The 16,111-nt window shown below is 33.7% G+C and overlaps 2 protein-coding genes across 6 annotated transcripts in view; one reads left to right on the top strand and one right to left on the bottom strand.

Moving 5' to 3' along the window:
- The window catches only part of LOC142336146 (dynein beta chain, ciliary-like), a 226,683-nt gene that overhangs the window by 105,108 nt on the left and 105,464 nt on the right, over positions 1-16,111 (top strand). For 4 of the 5 annotated variants that reach the window (XM_075384733.1, XM_075384736.1, XM_075384732.1 and 1 more), the window contains 8 exons: positions 6,357-6,392; positions 6,801-6,987; positions 7,486-7,628; positions 10,729-10,935; positions 11,848-12,009; positions 12,389-12,559; positions 12,826-12,940; positions 13,313-13,462. In XM_075384733.1, the coding sequence (XP_075240848.1) occupies positions 6,357-6,392; positions 6,801-6,987; positions 7,486-7,628; positions 10,729-10,935; positions 11,848-12,009; positions 12,389-12,559; positions 12,826-12,940; positions 13,313-13,462 (1,171 nt within the window). The remainder of the gene's footprint in view (positions 1-6,356; positions 6,393-6,800; positions 6,988-7,485; positions 7,629-10,728; positions 10,936-11,847; positions 12,010-12,388; positions 12,560-12,825; positions 12,941-13,312; positions 13,463-16,111) is intronic. The other variant, XM_075384734.1, reaches the window with a different exon arrangement.
- Positions 1-16,111, bottom strand: part of LOC142336147 (multiple coagulation factor deficiency protein 2 homolog) — a 548,941-nt gene that overhangs the window by 433,298 nt on the left and 99,532 nt on the right. The gene's annotated exons all lie outside the window — the stretch shown is intronic.

Genomic DNA, 16,111 nt, shown 5'->3' with positions numbered 1-16,111 from the left:
ATCGTGGTAGGATTATTTGTCAAAAATCTTTGATATTACAACTCCTTTCAAGCTTTGTAATATCCTGTATTACGAAGCATCCTGTAATAATTATTAATATCCTGTAATTCCTGCTCATAAATTTGTTTTGCACAATGTGAACAAAAAAATAAATCTGAATTGTTCAATTGTTTGAAGAAATATTTCATTTTCGGCGTTTCAATTTAAGGGTTGAATAATGTTCTCAGAAACGGAAGCGACTCGAAATACAAATTTAATTACGGATTTAAAAACGGTCATCTTAGAAAAAACGGTCATCTCATGTGTGGAAAAACACGAAACAATATAAAGATATTAAAAGTTTTGAAAATTTAAACAAAATTTAAAAAGTATTTTAATTCAAATTTAATTTTACTTTCTGACTAATTTTGATTAGAGAAGTTTTATTTCAGGATTCGATTAAGTTTTCGCGACAATAAAACGTTTCATAATAGAATAATCTGCGATCTCAATTTTCGTCTACAAAGCTTCAAAAAATAACTCAAAATAGTTTTTAAAGATTATTTAGAACAGCATGCAATTTCGAAAAACAAATGGAATGGAAGGCTGTGGATTTTAGTATAATAAATATATTTTACAATCTACTACAAATTTAACAGCTTCACTTTTTTCTCTGCGAGCTGACGCAAACCCGAAAAAAAACATTAGAATCAACAAATGATCCTGGGAAAATTCCAACTTCTGTATTGCAACCTGTATGGTTTTCGAAAACAGAACAGTACAGTTGATACCTTGGTTGAACTAACGGAAACGGTACGTCTCAACGAAAATAAAGGATCGATTGTGAATTTCTTTCTTGATCTCGAAAAAGTTTTCGACAGCATTCAACACGACATCTTTCTCTTAAAACTTGAAGCTTAGGCATTCGAGGAATTGTCTTGGAATGGTTTACATTATACTTACAAGATAGACAGCAACATGTGGCTGTCAACGGTTTTGCTACTTCTTGGAAGAATATGACCTCTGGTGTATCCAAAGGTTCAACTCTTGGAGCACTTTTATTTCTAATCAATATAATTGATCTTCCGCAGAGTTGTAGAACCGCGGAAGTTATTCTCTTTGCGGATGACAAAGATGTTGCTGCTATTGGAACCAACTCTGCTTTACAGAGATCTTGAGATAGTAAATAAATGTCTAAATGCAAATAGATTAGTTGTTAACTCTAACAAAACAGTTCAATTAGTAATTGACCAAGTGCTTCCAATATGAGTTTTAAAATGTAGGTGGCTATTGCGTTAAAGTTGAATCAGTTTGTAAGTGCCTTGGCAATTTTCTTGATGCCAATTTGTCCTTTCAATCACACATCGATTTTACGTCTATAAATTACTTAAATTTGTGCTATGTCCAGCCAGCGGCCATCATTGTGAAACTTATTTGAATAATTTATTTCACTTTGACCAAGAAAAACCGACACTACAAGACGGTCATTATAGATCTTCTTCGAGAACCTCTGTTAAAAATGGAGAGGAAATCAGTATTGTACAGATGTGTGATGTATCAAACTGTAGAACATACTTCGATTTCATTTTGCTAATATCTTGAAATTAAGTTTTCTCACAACTTTAAGGAAGCCTTTTTGATACAAAATGACCCCAGAAAATTTGACCCCTCTTGTCCTTCTAGTTTAGGAGAAATGGCGGTTTTTCTGATTTTGGTCCGGGGTGGAACAAAGAGCAACCAAACTAAGGTTAACAGCCTTCTAAACAAAATATTTCGACATTTTTTTCTTGCCTCGGATTGGAAAATGGATGAAAGGGGATTTTCTTCATTTATTTCAAAATAAAGTTAACAAAAATTATTCAATCATGGGACAGATACTAGGTGAGTCTATATGGCCCCGTGTCTACGCTCTCCCTAATTGTATTATTTGTATTTATATTTATATTAACGATTTTGTTTGAAGCTGAGAAGTTAATTCTTTTTTTCTTCTTTCTTTCTTTCTTCTGAACAAACAAAAGTGGTGACATTGAAAACGATGACACGCTTAAATTTTAAGAAAACACCAATTAGTTATTTTAATGTGACTTCGGAGTATCAGGTTTACTAAAAATGGCAATCAAGTGGTTCAATAACATAACCAATTTAAACATAACAAATTGATGACAGGCTGAAAAATTATCGAAAAGTATATATTTTGGGGCCGAAATTCCGAGCAATTTGATCGTAATTTTTAGAAACAATTTAAGTCGTTGAAAGTTATGTTGAAATGCTATTTTGGATGAAGAGGGCCAATGCTAAACAAAGAGAACCATTTAAGTTCCAATAGTTTTAAACAAAAAACAACCCATCTTCAATTACTTTATTAAGAAAGGTTTTACTAAATTCCGCAACTGGTGAGAAAAGTGTTCAATGAACAGGTCGTATTGTTGACTTTAAAGAAAGTATATGAGTATTACTGTTTAATCTTTCTCGTCTTTTGGTTCTCCATTTATCTGCTTTTTTTTATTATTCCATCTGGCTTCAAATTTGAAATATGCTTTTGGTTTCAGTGTTAAGGTTTAAAAGTTGGTAATCGCTTGTTTTTGAAGATTAATTGTTCTTTAAAATATGCTTTTGGGGAGTCCGAATTTTTGTTTGTAATTTGGTGACTTACAGATAAGAAGACGTCGAAACTTATTGTGCAAGTGCGCAATGGCAATCTTCCCTGTATGATTGAAAATTAACGTTACTTGAGAATACCTGTTTGGAAATCAGGGACAAATTATAGGCTTATCGGTGCTGACATTGAAGTTTCTTAGTGACTAGTTCTGTAATCTTACTAGCCGGTTCGGTGCTTTCCCCTTTTTCAATTCTCTTCTCATTACTTCGTTTTGCTTTTTAAGAGCAGCTGCTCGGCAAAATTCAAAAACGATGTCCATTTTTAGATCCATTTCATTTTAGTTTAGTATATCGGTCAATACCAGGTCTGATGCTAATTGCTCCGACCTCACTTGCGGGGGGATGAACTATATACTCAAATGGTTTTTTTTTGTTCAGACAATTTCGGCCGATCGATATATTCATCGTAGAGAAATGTGAGTAGTATCAATAAAAAGCTCGTACAGCGTAGAATTCGAAATTAAAAAGATTTTTTTTATTTCGTATTTTTCGAGGAATTATCGAGGTTTAAGTTTTTGTGTGAACAAGGCATATCTGGCATGGTTTTTTTTCACTTTTAGGGTATTTTTTGTTCAAATTAGGATTTTTCCTAGACTAATATTAATTCAAAATCATGTTTCACGCTTGAAATTGAAATAATTTTTACTTGCCAATAGACGAAACGCGATAAAAAAGGCTAGTTTTGGTCTCATAGCGAAACTTACTATCAAAAAAATCTATTTAAGTTTGAGGGCTGTTTTTCTAGAAAACTTTTCATATTTTGTTTTGTTTTGTCGCTTAGAGAATAGTCACTTTTCATATCGAGGCTCCGTTAATTACAAACATTATTTGGAGTCAAATGATGCCCGATGAACAAACAATTCGTTTTCAAGGAATCGCTAATATTTTTTTTGGTTCGACTCTGAGTTTTCGCGATTTTTAATGAAATTTTGAAATTCAGTTTGAGAGTTTACGGATTTTTCGGAGTCCTGTGGCATATACTCGTTGACCGAAAGAGCAATAGGCTTCCTCATGAGCATTAGGCGAAACTATCTAAGGGACAGCTAACGGCTGTTAAGGCTTTAAAAATCATTTTTCAAAGCCTTGAGGGGACATTAACCGATCTTAAACTTATTTTGGTGAAGTGTAGGCCAGTCTCAGTAATGACAGGACCACCATCTTTACTACTGCAACCAAAATGAATCTGGTTTTATCTGCTAACTATTTGTTTTTTTACTTCAATGTCACGCGTTTTCATATATTTTTTTTAATTTTCTGGATTTTTTCGTAACTTTGGTTCCTTTGAAATGTTATCACTTTATTCTATTATTGATTGTTCCCATTGGCTCAGAGAAGAGGTTCAATGAATCATAGATAAGGTTTTCACAGAGAAACTTGTGGCTAAAATGGCTGCGACACTTTCTTCTCGGACTTTTCTACTTAATTTTTGGTTTTTGCCTGTTTTTGTTGTTGTTTTCATAGTCTTCCCGTCTAGGCATAGCTCAGCGTTTTTATTGACTCCCGTTAAAAGCTATTGTTTTTAATGCCTGTTAAGACTTTAACATTAATTTTTCGAAAAATTTTTTGAATACTAACCGATCTTAAACTTTTTTTCGTGAGCTGTGAGTCAGTCTCGGCAATAACAGGAAACCGTTCTATTTAATTGCACCCAAAATTGCTGTAGTTAGAGGTTTTACATTCTAATTAATGGTTTTATGACTTCGATGCCACGAGTTTTCATAATTTTTTTTAATTACTGGATTTTTTTTGGTAAATTTGGTTCCTTTTGAAATATTATCACGTTATCATTATACTGATAGTTTCCATTGGTTTAGAAAAGACATTCAGTGGATCATAGATAAATTTTTGCGAGAAAAGGATAGGGTTCAAAACGGCTCCGACAGTTTCATCTCGCACTTTTCGAGTGATTTTTTGGTTTTGGTTGTTGTTTTCTTAGTCAAAAGACATATTGTGATATCCTATTGATAACTGATGAATGGCAGAACATCCTCGCTCTCAAATTGAGGCTTAGTTTGAAATTTTTCTTTATTTCCGTTGAAAGCTATTGAATTTAGTGTCTGTTAAGACTTTTAGAATAATTTATCGAAATTTTTGTTTAACGTTAACCGATCTTAAGCTTATTATCTTGAACTGTGGGTCAGTCTCAGTAATTTTTCAATTTTTTTTAAAAAATTTTTGGATAATTTTTTCTTAATTTTGTTTCTTTTTGAAATCGTCCTATTACATTATCCTAAAAATGATAGTTCTCATTAGCTTAGAGTGGACGTTCAATGGATCATAGATAAAGTTTTCAGTGAAAAGCTTTTGGTTTAAATGGCCTCGACACTTTCTTCTCTCATTTTTCGACTGAGTTTTTGGGTTTCGCTTGAATTTTTTGAAAATTTTGTGCTTTCAATATATTTGTTCATATTTGTTGATTTTTTGAAGTCATATTGTTTAAAAAAACCATTGATGTTAAAAAAATAATTAAAAATAAAAAATGTTTTTACAGAACAGTTTGTTTTTTAAAAGCTTCGACGTTTTCTTGCTTTGCTATTTTTGAGTTTGCCGTTTTTGCTTGATTTTTCATGATTATTAAGCCGTAAAATGCTGACCGGTTTCATGAGCTCCTAATTGAGGATTGACTGAAACATGTCAAACAATGCAGTCAGTTTAAAGCGAATATTCATAAAATGTATGATTTTATTAGTTTTCAGAGGTTTAAATTTTTCTCTTTTTGTTGTTATTTTCGTAACTTGTAACTTATTCTCACCATTGAGAGGTCCCATCAATTTTCTTGCGAATCAAAAATTAACTTGTCTTTTTGATAGTATCTTGTAACTGATGTTTTTTTTGTTGGACAATATGCGAACAAAATTTAGAACATATTTAGGCTTTCAGTATTATTTTTTAACTGAATTAGTACAAATAACAATAGAAAGAAAAAAATATAATATTCAGATAATAGCTGATGATTTTAATGACCTAAATAAATTGTGTTTTTGCAAATTGTTTGTAATTTTAGTTATTCTGCATCTTTAATCCCCTTCTATGGCTTAGTCTAACCAAAGACTAGGTTGATTGGTTTCCTATTGACGTCATGGTAATATTATCCTAAATGTTTTTTAAAGCTCCTGGTTCTAAGACGTTTGAAGTTATTTGGTTTTAAAAAACGTTTATTTGTTTATAAGTTTCGCCTCATTGCTTCTTCTTTTTGTCGACTTGTTACCTCATCTCATTGAATAAAAGTCGCATTTACTTTGTAATTTGAAGAAAGTAATTTTGTGTAGTAAGGGTTTTGTCTGATTGTAATTTGACTTTATTACTAGGTGCTTTTAAATTTAGATATTGAGTTTTGCCGTAAAAAGTGTTTTGTGTTTTTGCTTTTTTGTTGTTTGTCTTGTTTTTCTCGTAGTCTTATTAAAGATAGATCTCGTGAGCGCTCTAATGAGGCTTGGCATTATGTAATTCAACTTTTAATTTGGGTGTGTAGCGATTTCTTTAAACTCAAAATTCTATTTTTGATTATCTCTTCATTTGTTTGACAAGTAAGATGAAAATGTAGATGAGCTCGGGTCGGAACATCATGTGCGAACGCACATTAACGAGCCTCCTTGCTATCACTAGTACTAAACTATTTACCTGCTCGGCAATCTCACGGCTCTGTATGAAATTGCAGTTGTCATTTTTGGCCCTGTTTTACATCTGTCGCTATGTATATTTTTTGTTGATGATTTTAGCGAGGAGTTTTTATTTGAAAACTTTCCTGTCAATTAGTAAGTATCTGCAAAATCATGACCAGAAATAAATAATCACTACCCATCTTTTGCAATTTGTTTGAGTTAGAATAAAAACTGCAAGCAGTTATTAGTTGATCATTTTCATTTGCACGAATTGTGGCCAGTGCTGTTCAATTTAATGCCTATTTTTGGCAATTGTATTCACAACTCCGTGTCTGTCGGCGTGTCAAATTTTATGACATCTGCATTGATCTGAATTTATCCTTGAGAAACGTTACGTTAATTTATTTTTGGTTACCTCAGTTTTTAAGATCTGGTGTTTCGACAATTACTGCGACAGTTAAAAACTGCTGGAGTTTTTCGGACAATGCATGAGAAGTTGCCTGCGATCAAAAAGTGTCATGTCCTCTTTTTTTCTCTTAACAACTTTGTGCTTACTTTCAGCCGTACCAATGCACGGTCAATTTGGTCTGTGCTTCGTGAAAACCTCGAATGGAAGTACGGAGACAACTTTGTGCCCAAAGGTAACAAACAGCTCCTCTGTTTCATAGACGACATCAACATGTCCGAAGTTGACTCATTCGGCAACCAATCAGCTTGCGAGTTTATCCGACAGCACCTCGACTGCCAGGTATCATTTGCGCGTTTAAGTTAAAGTTGTCACGCTACACTTTGCTGCGGTGAGGCCATACATAATGTATTTTATAGTATGGTTCTTCAATGACTTCTGACAAAGCACGTGCAATCCTTTCGCGCGCTTTTGAGAATCGTACATGATCCTCGTACAAATTCGGCAATTTTTGCCTAATAATCAACCCGAACACAGAATGTTTTTCATCGCCGTTGTTTCCCTTAAAGTTAATAAGGTTAACATTTGATATAATGTATTGTATATTACTCAAAGAGTATCGGGGAAGTTTTAATCCAATAAATTTTCCAGGCTCATCGCTTTATTGATTTCAAATTTTCAGGAGACTATGAACTTAGCTGTAAATAACTGTCATGGTTCTGATCGATATACTCTTAACTTAGAACGATCATACAAGCTTTCAATCCTTCGAACACATTCAATCCTCGTTTAATTGCGAAATCCGTTAAACTACAGGAAATAATGAATAGATTACTCCAGGGTGTGTTCGACCCTGACTCTATGAAGTGGCGAAGTCTGTCCAAGACTCAGTATGTGACCACTGTGAATCCCACTCTCTCACAGCACAAACTCAGTCCAAGATTTCTCAGACACTTCATCATATTCAACTGCCCATACCCAAGGTAGGCTATATTTATTCCCACAATGCTAGTCGAAATGTAAACTATCACACAGTACTCTTTGACCATTTAAAAGCAAACCCATTTCCAACCTTACAACAACAAGGCGACTCGGTTATGTGCGATCGCACATAAGGTTCCGACCCCGCTCATCCACAATTTTGGCATGATTGTCTACCAAATGAGGAACATAGAAAAACTCAGAAATTCAAGTACGTTTAAAAAAATTGGTGTATGAAAGAAAACATAGCCTCGAAAGCAATTAACTCAGTGGTGGAGTAAAAATGGTGCATTAGATTGATAGTATGTGCAAAAATTAAGAAAGCGAGTCAAGACGAACAGCAAAATCAAACAACAACAGCAAAAATTCATTACATCAAAAACTTCATATCCGGTTTAAAAAACAAAATTTTATAACAAAGTCAAAATAGCGTAAGATAAAACTGATATTAATCAAAATAACTTGTAATTCACCAGAAAAGATATGGGAGAAGTCAATTAAAAGGCTTGGTAACAATTAGACAATAAACAACAAAAACAGTAAAGTTGAAAAATTCGCTTAATTTTTTTAAATCAATTAACTTCAAAGTAATGAAAACCGTTAGAAATCAATGAAAATATCCCATAGGTGAACAATTACCAATGCTTCTATAGAAGGGATTAAGAATTGTTGATATTCAACTTTTTATGCGGTTACAAAAAGAACAACAAATAGACAACGAACAAAAAATCAATTAAAACTTGGCAGAAAAAGCTTTCGAAACCGTAAAGCCATTCCATCAAAATATGTTCCATTACACTTTTTGCGAGCACCGATACTGTTTTATGTGACCTCTCATAAATGATGCTAAATAGTAAGTAGACAAAAATGAAAAAAATGCGAAATTAAGTAACACTTTAATTTTTTTTCGAAAAAAAAATTTCAAAGACATGAACGCCATTTATTGCAGAACGAAATAAAAAAAGTTTTTGTCTATTCTTCCAAAGGAAGCCCTTGAGAATTGCAATTATCCAGAATATGTCTTACGTCTGCAAAAAGAACGCCAAACATGACAAAAATCAAAAATTAGTTTACTTTATTTTCCGTGTCGAAGCCAGTTAAGTCAATGAATTCTTACAAAATATTAGGTTGTGTGACACCAATCTCTTCTGAAACCTTCCTTTGCAACAAATTTGACACATTTAGCGTGTAATTAACGAGACTAGATAACAAACAGACAATAAAAGGAACAGAATTGCGAAGTTTAAAAGTGTTGTTTTTTTTAAGATTGGAAAACAATTGTTTTCAGAGTCATGAAAGCCATCAGCTATCTACCAATATCAGAATATTGGCTAATCAATTCTTCTATTAAATACCAATGAAACCAGCTCAATGAAGAGGAAATTTCATACGACTAAAAAGACAAAGTAAAACCGACAGTTAACGAAAAAATTTTAAAAAATTTCCAATAAGTTCTTCGAGAAAGTAGTGTCGAAGACTTTAAAATCATAATCTATATCTTAAAGGATTTTAAGATTATCAATTTTGTCTTATTTTGAAAGTCAATAATTTTACATGTGAACTGTTAATAACGTGATAATGTGACGAAACTAGAAAACGTGAAAAATGGGCAAAAACATTTAAGTTAAAAAAGAATGTGAATTCTAGTAGTATCAAAGCCAGAAAACCATAACTTAAGGCGTAAAACCGCAATAGACATTGAATTCGATTTCAATAGAAAGAAAAAGCATTCTCTCATTGCAGGCAATAAGCTACAAGTTGACCAAATTAAGAGAAAAATGGAGCTAAATTTCAATAAGTCATTATTTACTTAAAAAATAAAATACTTTTAAAAGTATTTTAAAAGGACCATAAAAGGACCAGAAGCTTTCAAGTAATGAACTATATGCAAAAATGTGGAGCTAATTTGGAAGCCAATTGGATCTATCATTAGTGAGCTTTAGTTTGAAATGTTCTGTTATTTAATTAATGTAGAAAAGATCAAATTTTTTTAGTAAAAAAGATCGACAGTTTACAATCCGAAATATTTTTGGATTATTCCATTTCAAGATTCGTCCAAACTAGCCCTGCTAATGCTATTTGGTCGTAAGGAACACTTAACTATTCGAATGTTATAGATATTGATATTTTGTTTGTTAAAAAATCAAAAATAAATGCTGCGTTTTTGATAATCAACGAATAAATTTAGCAAAAAACGGCAAAGTTTTTATTACAGAGCATTTTCAGCAGAATTTGAAGGAAAAAAGCCCCTTTTTGAGTCTATAAAGATTGTGTTAGTGGTGTTTGGGTCTGTAATTCCTGTAATATTAATCAAACTGGACTAAAAAAACTTATTTCGTGCTGTTTTTGATGAAAAAGTTAATTTTGAAATATTTAGCCAGCTTTTTTCGACAAAAAAATTAATAAAAGTAACTTACAATGTTTTTTTCTCTTTACAAATAAAGATCAACAACTTTTTTTTTTAAAATAACAAATTTAAGCAAAATTGGCCAAGTTTTATTCAAAAATTCCGGAAAATGTGAATAAAATCTCACCGGAATTCACTCTATTTTCTCAAAATTCAAACCTCGATAACTTCCTGTAAAAAACGAAAATTAAAAAAATCTTTTTAATTCCATATTCTACGCTGGACAAGCTTTCTGGTGATACCAGTCTCAACTCTCTACGACGAATATATCGATCGGCCAAAATTCACGGAACAAAAAAAAACCCATTTGAGTATATAGTTCCTTCCCCCTCAAGAGGGGTCGGAACAATAAACCAAAATAGATAGACTCGATAATCAGGAGTAGAGAACAGAAAGGATCTGTTAAAGTTGGAGTTGCTAGTTAGTGGTTAATCGGCTCTGTTAATCATAAACAGTTTGGCGCAGACTTTGGAAATGATGTGTTCATGCAGACTTAAAAATAATTACGAAGACTAAGATAACTTGTACCGACATTTGCTATTGCTGTGTTTTGAATGACGCTTTTCACATGAATCGCGTAGTCTTTTGATTGTTCGTTTTAAATGACTTATTGAATATGACAAGGATAGAACTAGGTCTCATTTTTGAAGGCTTGGAATATTTGAGCTTTCATCAGGCCGTATATTCTCATTTAGGAATTCGGACATCCACACGATATTCAAGACCCTGCTAATGTCTCACTTCCTGCCTTCTGACCTGTCCCCTCCAGCTCACTCGAGCATGTCCACCTACAAATACAACCAAGAGAAACTCAAGATGGAGAGACTTCTTAGCACTTGTGTAGCTGTCACTACTGAAGTGCACAACCGACTCAGAACTATGTTTCTGCCTACTGTACACAGGTCAGATGTTTGTTTATATCTGCGAAGTGGGAGCGGAACCAAGCTATACTGATGTCATCGTAGGATTTTTGGGATCTATTCTGTTTTGAATTATATTTTGTTATAATGCACGTTACTATGTAAAAAATAGCACGTGCGCCTGAGGAGGGGCGTAAAAGATATGAGCCCACTAAGCGGGGGGGGGGGGGGGGGCAAAACAGAATAGATCCGAATTTTGCACTAGAAGAACAGTCCTGGTTTTCTGTGACATTTTTGGGGGACAAATGTTTTGTTCAGGAAATGTTATCGTAGTCCTGGTTTTCTATGACATTTTTGGGGGACAAATTTTTTGTTCAGGAAATGTTATCGTAGTCCTGGTTTTCTATGACATTTTTGGGGGACAAATTTTTTGTTCAGGAAATGTTATCGTAGTCCTGGTTTTCTATGACATTTTTGGGGGACAAATTTTTTGTTCAGGAAATGTTATCGTAGTCCTGGTTTTCTATGACATTTTTGGGGGACAAATTTTTTGTTCAGGAAATGTTATCGTTGCATTAACGGATGTATAATGGAAATGTTCAGGAAATGTTAACGTTGCATTAACGTTTATGTATAACGTCGGACGTTAACCCATCAGAGCGCGTGAACGTTACGAATTGTGCAGTAGCTGTCGATTCTTCAAAGAAAGTATTCAGGAAGATGAAATATTTAGCTGGAGCTGTTTTGACCTTTTTTTCTGCATGAATTTTATTAGGTTTCTTCTCTGATTTATAATAAGATCTACTGATTAAACAACATTAAAGGTTTGCTTTTAACTGATTGCTACCAAACGTTGGTTTGACCGTCGGTGGTATATCCCGTGGTCCCCTGTGTTAACTGCTTTCAATGCGCGGCCTTTATGACCCGAAAATCCGACAAATATTGATGTTCCAGGGCCCACTACGTGTTCACTATTCGAGACATGCGTACCATCTTCACAAATGTGTGTCTGAGTGTGAGGCCCAACTGTGATAGAAAACAAGTCATTCTCCTATGGGAACACGAGAACCAGTGGGTGTTTGGCAGACGCCTCATCGACCATGTAGACTACGACAGGTAGGGTTATCAACTTGATCTGGGACTCCATATTGCATTATTTGATATGTAATGAAATAAGACGTCATCTAAGTGTTACAAGTTTGTTTTGTGTATATTCTTCGTTTGACTTGGTTTTTCGATGACATAATTAAGGTTTTTGCTAACTCCAGACCTGTATAATATCCGGCTCAGGTATAGCCTCTAACAGCACAGCAATGCTGACAGATTTTACACCCACCCCACCATAGGAGGCATTAATTGTTTAATTTCCGCGGCTTAAAATACCTATAATGAACTGCTTTGGAGGGGACTGTCACAATATTTCCGAAGAAACGTTTTGAGTTCAGGGTATTATTTTATCATAACTACTTATATTCAAGAGATTTGTTGAATTCAGGTACCAGAAGGTGTTCACGACCTCAGCGAGGAAGGAGTTCTCGAATGACGAGGACCTTGACTCACTCATAGAGGCAGAGGAGAGTGGAACTACCTTCAGCAGTCTGGAGGAGACTCTCAGTGGAGTGGTCATTGCTGGGCCACAACCTGGAACTGTCACTCGTGATGGCAGGTACTTCACACTTTTATCTCAAGATTATACAGTGTTCTCAAGGGATCAATAATGCATTATAATTTCCAAAGGCTCATTTTGAGGCGGGGGAGGATCAAAGGTTTCTTGTAATACTTTGAATGTTTGGCTGATATTTCTGGTATTTGAAGCGCCTGTGGTCGAAAGGAGTTTATGATCTATTCCGTTTCGGTCCCCAGCTTATCGTGCATATAACTTTGCCGCCCCTCAAGATGGATTCCCTTTGTAGATGTGTTGTTATTCTGCAGGTATCATGACAATTACCGCCCCTTTGAAGATGTGGACGATGTGAAAGATGTGATGCGGGAGTCCATCAAAGAGTTCAACAAATCTAAGCCCAACATCCGGATCCCACTCTACAAGGTCAGCATAGTCGCTTTGCCTTTGCTACTCAAACTCATGATCAACTCCTTATGGTAATAAGATGTTTCGTGGAATTCATTTCAACAATTTTTTTTATAAAGTAGCACCCGTTATGGCAATTGGCCATTATATCCTTTGAAAAACTATTTTGAATCCAATTTTGACCCAAAGTTTTAATGTGTTTTTGTCGTAAAAAATTTTCTCATCTACAGTTGGCTACCGTTGGTTGAAATCAAACGCAATTGACATAAAAAGAACTAATCTATGTAAAGTTAGTGAACGTCACTTTGGTTTCACCTGAGTGGCATATTTATCTGGGAATGATTGACATGTAATTCCTTCTAATCGAATGATATTATCGTTACACTTTAGTCAACAGTTGATGAGATCTGCAGAATAGCGAGGATGCTCCACTCTCCACACAATGTGGGCCATGCTCTTCTGGTAGCCGATGGCTCACCTGGCCTAATCAACCTCATCGTGGCTATGGCCGCACACCTCTCCAACTACAACTTATTCCAAGTAAGTTTGTTGGAGTGATCGAACTGATAAGATGTTTACTATTGTCGAACAGTTTTTTTTGCATGCGAGCAACACTTCATTCATTTTCGTAGCATGATCTGTTTCAATTTATTTTTAAATGTTATAGGCAAAATATCTATTAGGGTATTTTTGAGGTAGATTAAGCTTAAACACTTTCTAGCTGTTTTGCTACGTTTTGAGAAAAACCACAAAACATTAAATAGCATTGGCGAAAATTCATCTCATTGTGGTTTGATTCGTCATCCGCACCAATAGTTTTTGTTGTGACCATTTGATCACGCTTCAAAAACCTAATGAGACATTTTTCAATGACTTATACAACTCAGCAGCTAAAATTTAATGATCGATTTTAATATTTGTGAGCTTTTAGGTCAATCGAGAGTTTTTTATACATTACAATTTCATACATTTGAACTCTAAGTGCTCCTCAATAGAAGTCACCAGAACTTGAACATTAAAAGGCCTAGCAAGACGTTTGAGGTTCTTTGAGTGGCACAGAAACCTGAAGTTCAGCAAGGGCACTCAGTTACAAAAAAGCTTTAAAATATACAGACAATCACATTTGCAAACCAAATTGCCAATATGAATTTAAACGACTGAAATAGCAATCAAATTAGTGACTGGATGTTAACTTAATGATTAGCTTAAGAATCCAATAGGAGAAACTACCAAGTTAGATCAAGTTTACAAACAGATTTTCCGTATTCACAACTTTTTCTCAACTTAATTATGACAGACTGGTGAACAATTTTCCAATAAATTTGACCTAACGTCCACCTTAAATTTTTCGATTAAATTGTTGCCAAATAAAAAGAAATAATCAAAATATAGAGTTGACGGTTATGTGAATAACTGTCTTTTTGGCAAGAGTTTTTTTCAAACTGTTTTTGGTTTTCAAACTGTGTTTAATATTTAATCAATTTTGAATTTTGTACGATTTTGATTTTTATCCAACCAAAATGAAAAGTCTTTTTTTGAATGATTACGTGACAAATCAATAAAAAGTACAAAGTTTGAAATTTTCGTGCAATTTTCTACTTGAAACATTTTGTATGTATTGATCAACTCATGATCGTAATTTCTGTAGTTTGATTATTCATTCCGTTTTGAATCAGTTAGAGAATGTTTGTTGTAAAATCAACCAAACATCAATTGAGTAGATAGGAGCGACGTTTCTTTCTGTGAGCAAGTCAATTTACTTTGAGTATAATGTAACCGATAATCAACTAGACGATATGATTTTTTACTAATATATTGCCAAAATTTTAACCAGTTCAAGATCAACTTGACAGTGCAAGAATCAGAATCAATTTTGAATCTTTGAAAGCAAGTATGTTGAAACAGAAAAAATGGTTGCATCAAGTGGTTACGTTCTCTAAAACTCTTTTAAGAGCAAATTAGAACAATAGAGAACTAAATATTTTTTGATGTCAAATTGAACCCAAAAAAATTGGTGAAAATTTTTGCCTAAGTTTGTTAATTTCTACTTCTTCCGGAGAATTTTCCTTATTTGATTTGGTTTGTGAGAAACTATACTGGTTACTACTTCACATTTTTTCTTTGTCTAAAATTGCTAGATAGTTGTCTCTGGAAACTGAAATTTGAAATTTACTTTAAGCATCAGGAGCAGTCAACAGAATATCAAAAAAGACAGCCTTCTCTGTTTTCTCAAGAAACTTTGTTTTCTGTTGTTCTTGTTTTTTCATTTGAAGCAAACATATTCTGCTAAATTTTTCATATTTTGACTGCAGCGAAATTGCTAGGCAATTTTCGGCCAAAAGAGCATTTTAAGCTGAAAGCCAACTTAGACATCAGAACAATTAACAGAATAAATACTGAGACTTTTTCCTTTTCTCTGCAGAAAATATGTTCTCTTATTCGTATTCGGATAATACATTCGGATAACTTCTTGAAATCTCCGTCTCTAAAATTGTTCGTCTAGACGCCAAATTGAGACTTTAATTTTGAAAGTAACCTGAAGCTTGGAGAACAATCAGCAGAATTTCGGATTGAGAAAATACGGTCTCTTCTTTTTCTCAGGAAATTTTTTTCTGTCGTTTTTGTCTATTCTGGAGGCCAAATGGAGAGCTTGATTTTCAAAGTCACTTGAAAAATCTTTTCTTCTTTTTTCGCAAGAAATCATGTTTCCCGCTGTTGTTGTCTCAAATACCTCATTCATATTCTGTCAATTATGTTTGGTTTTTAAGAAAAAACTTTTGACTTTTCTCTTTCTTAATTCAAAAAAGGATAACATAATGTTTCTAGACTGTTTACGTTGAATTGTAGAAGCTTTACTTTGCAAGCGGAATAGTTTATTCAAGAAGCAAGAGACTCCAGAGAAAAAGATACTCGACGTATTTCAATTTTGTTAGTCTCCCTCGTTCTCTATAAATTATTTTCACTCAGTTTTTCTCTACGTCAAGAGAATCAGTTGTTCATTTGGATTGGGCTACTGGAAATTAGAATCAGAAAAATAATAACAAGGTCCTTTATAGTTTTTAAAATGCACTTTAGAGTAAAAGAAAAAAGGTGACTTTTTAAAACTTTTTCCATTTTTATTTTGATTTTTTTTTCAAATCTTTTTTTATAATACTCTTCTCTGTTGGTTGAATCGGTTAGCAGTGGAAT

The sequence above is a fragment of the Convolutriloba macropyga genome, chromosome 3 (genome assembly GCF_964194025.1).
Source record: "Convolutriloba macropyga chromosome 3, txConMacr16.3, whole genome shotgun sequence".
Lineage (NCBI taxonomy): Eukaryota > Metazoa > Xenacoelomorpha > Acoela > Convolutidae > Convolutriloba > Convolutriloba macropyga.
Note: the sequence above shows the minus strand (reverse complement) of the source record. Positions and strands in the feature narration are given on the sequence as shown.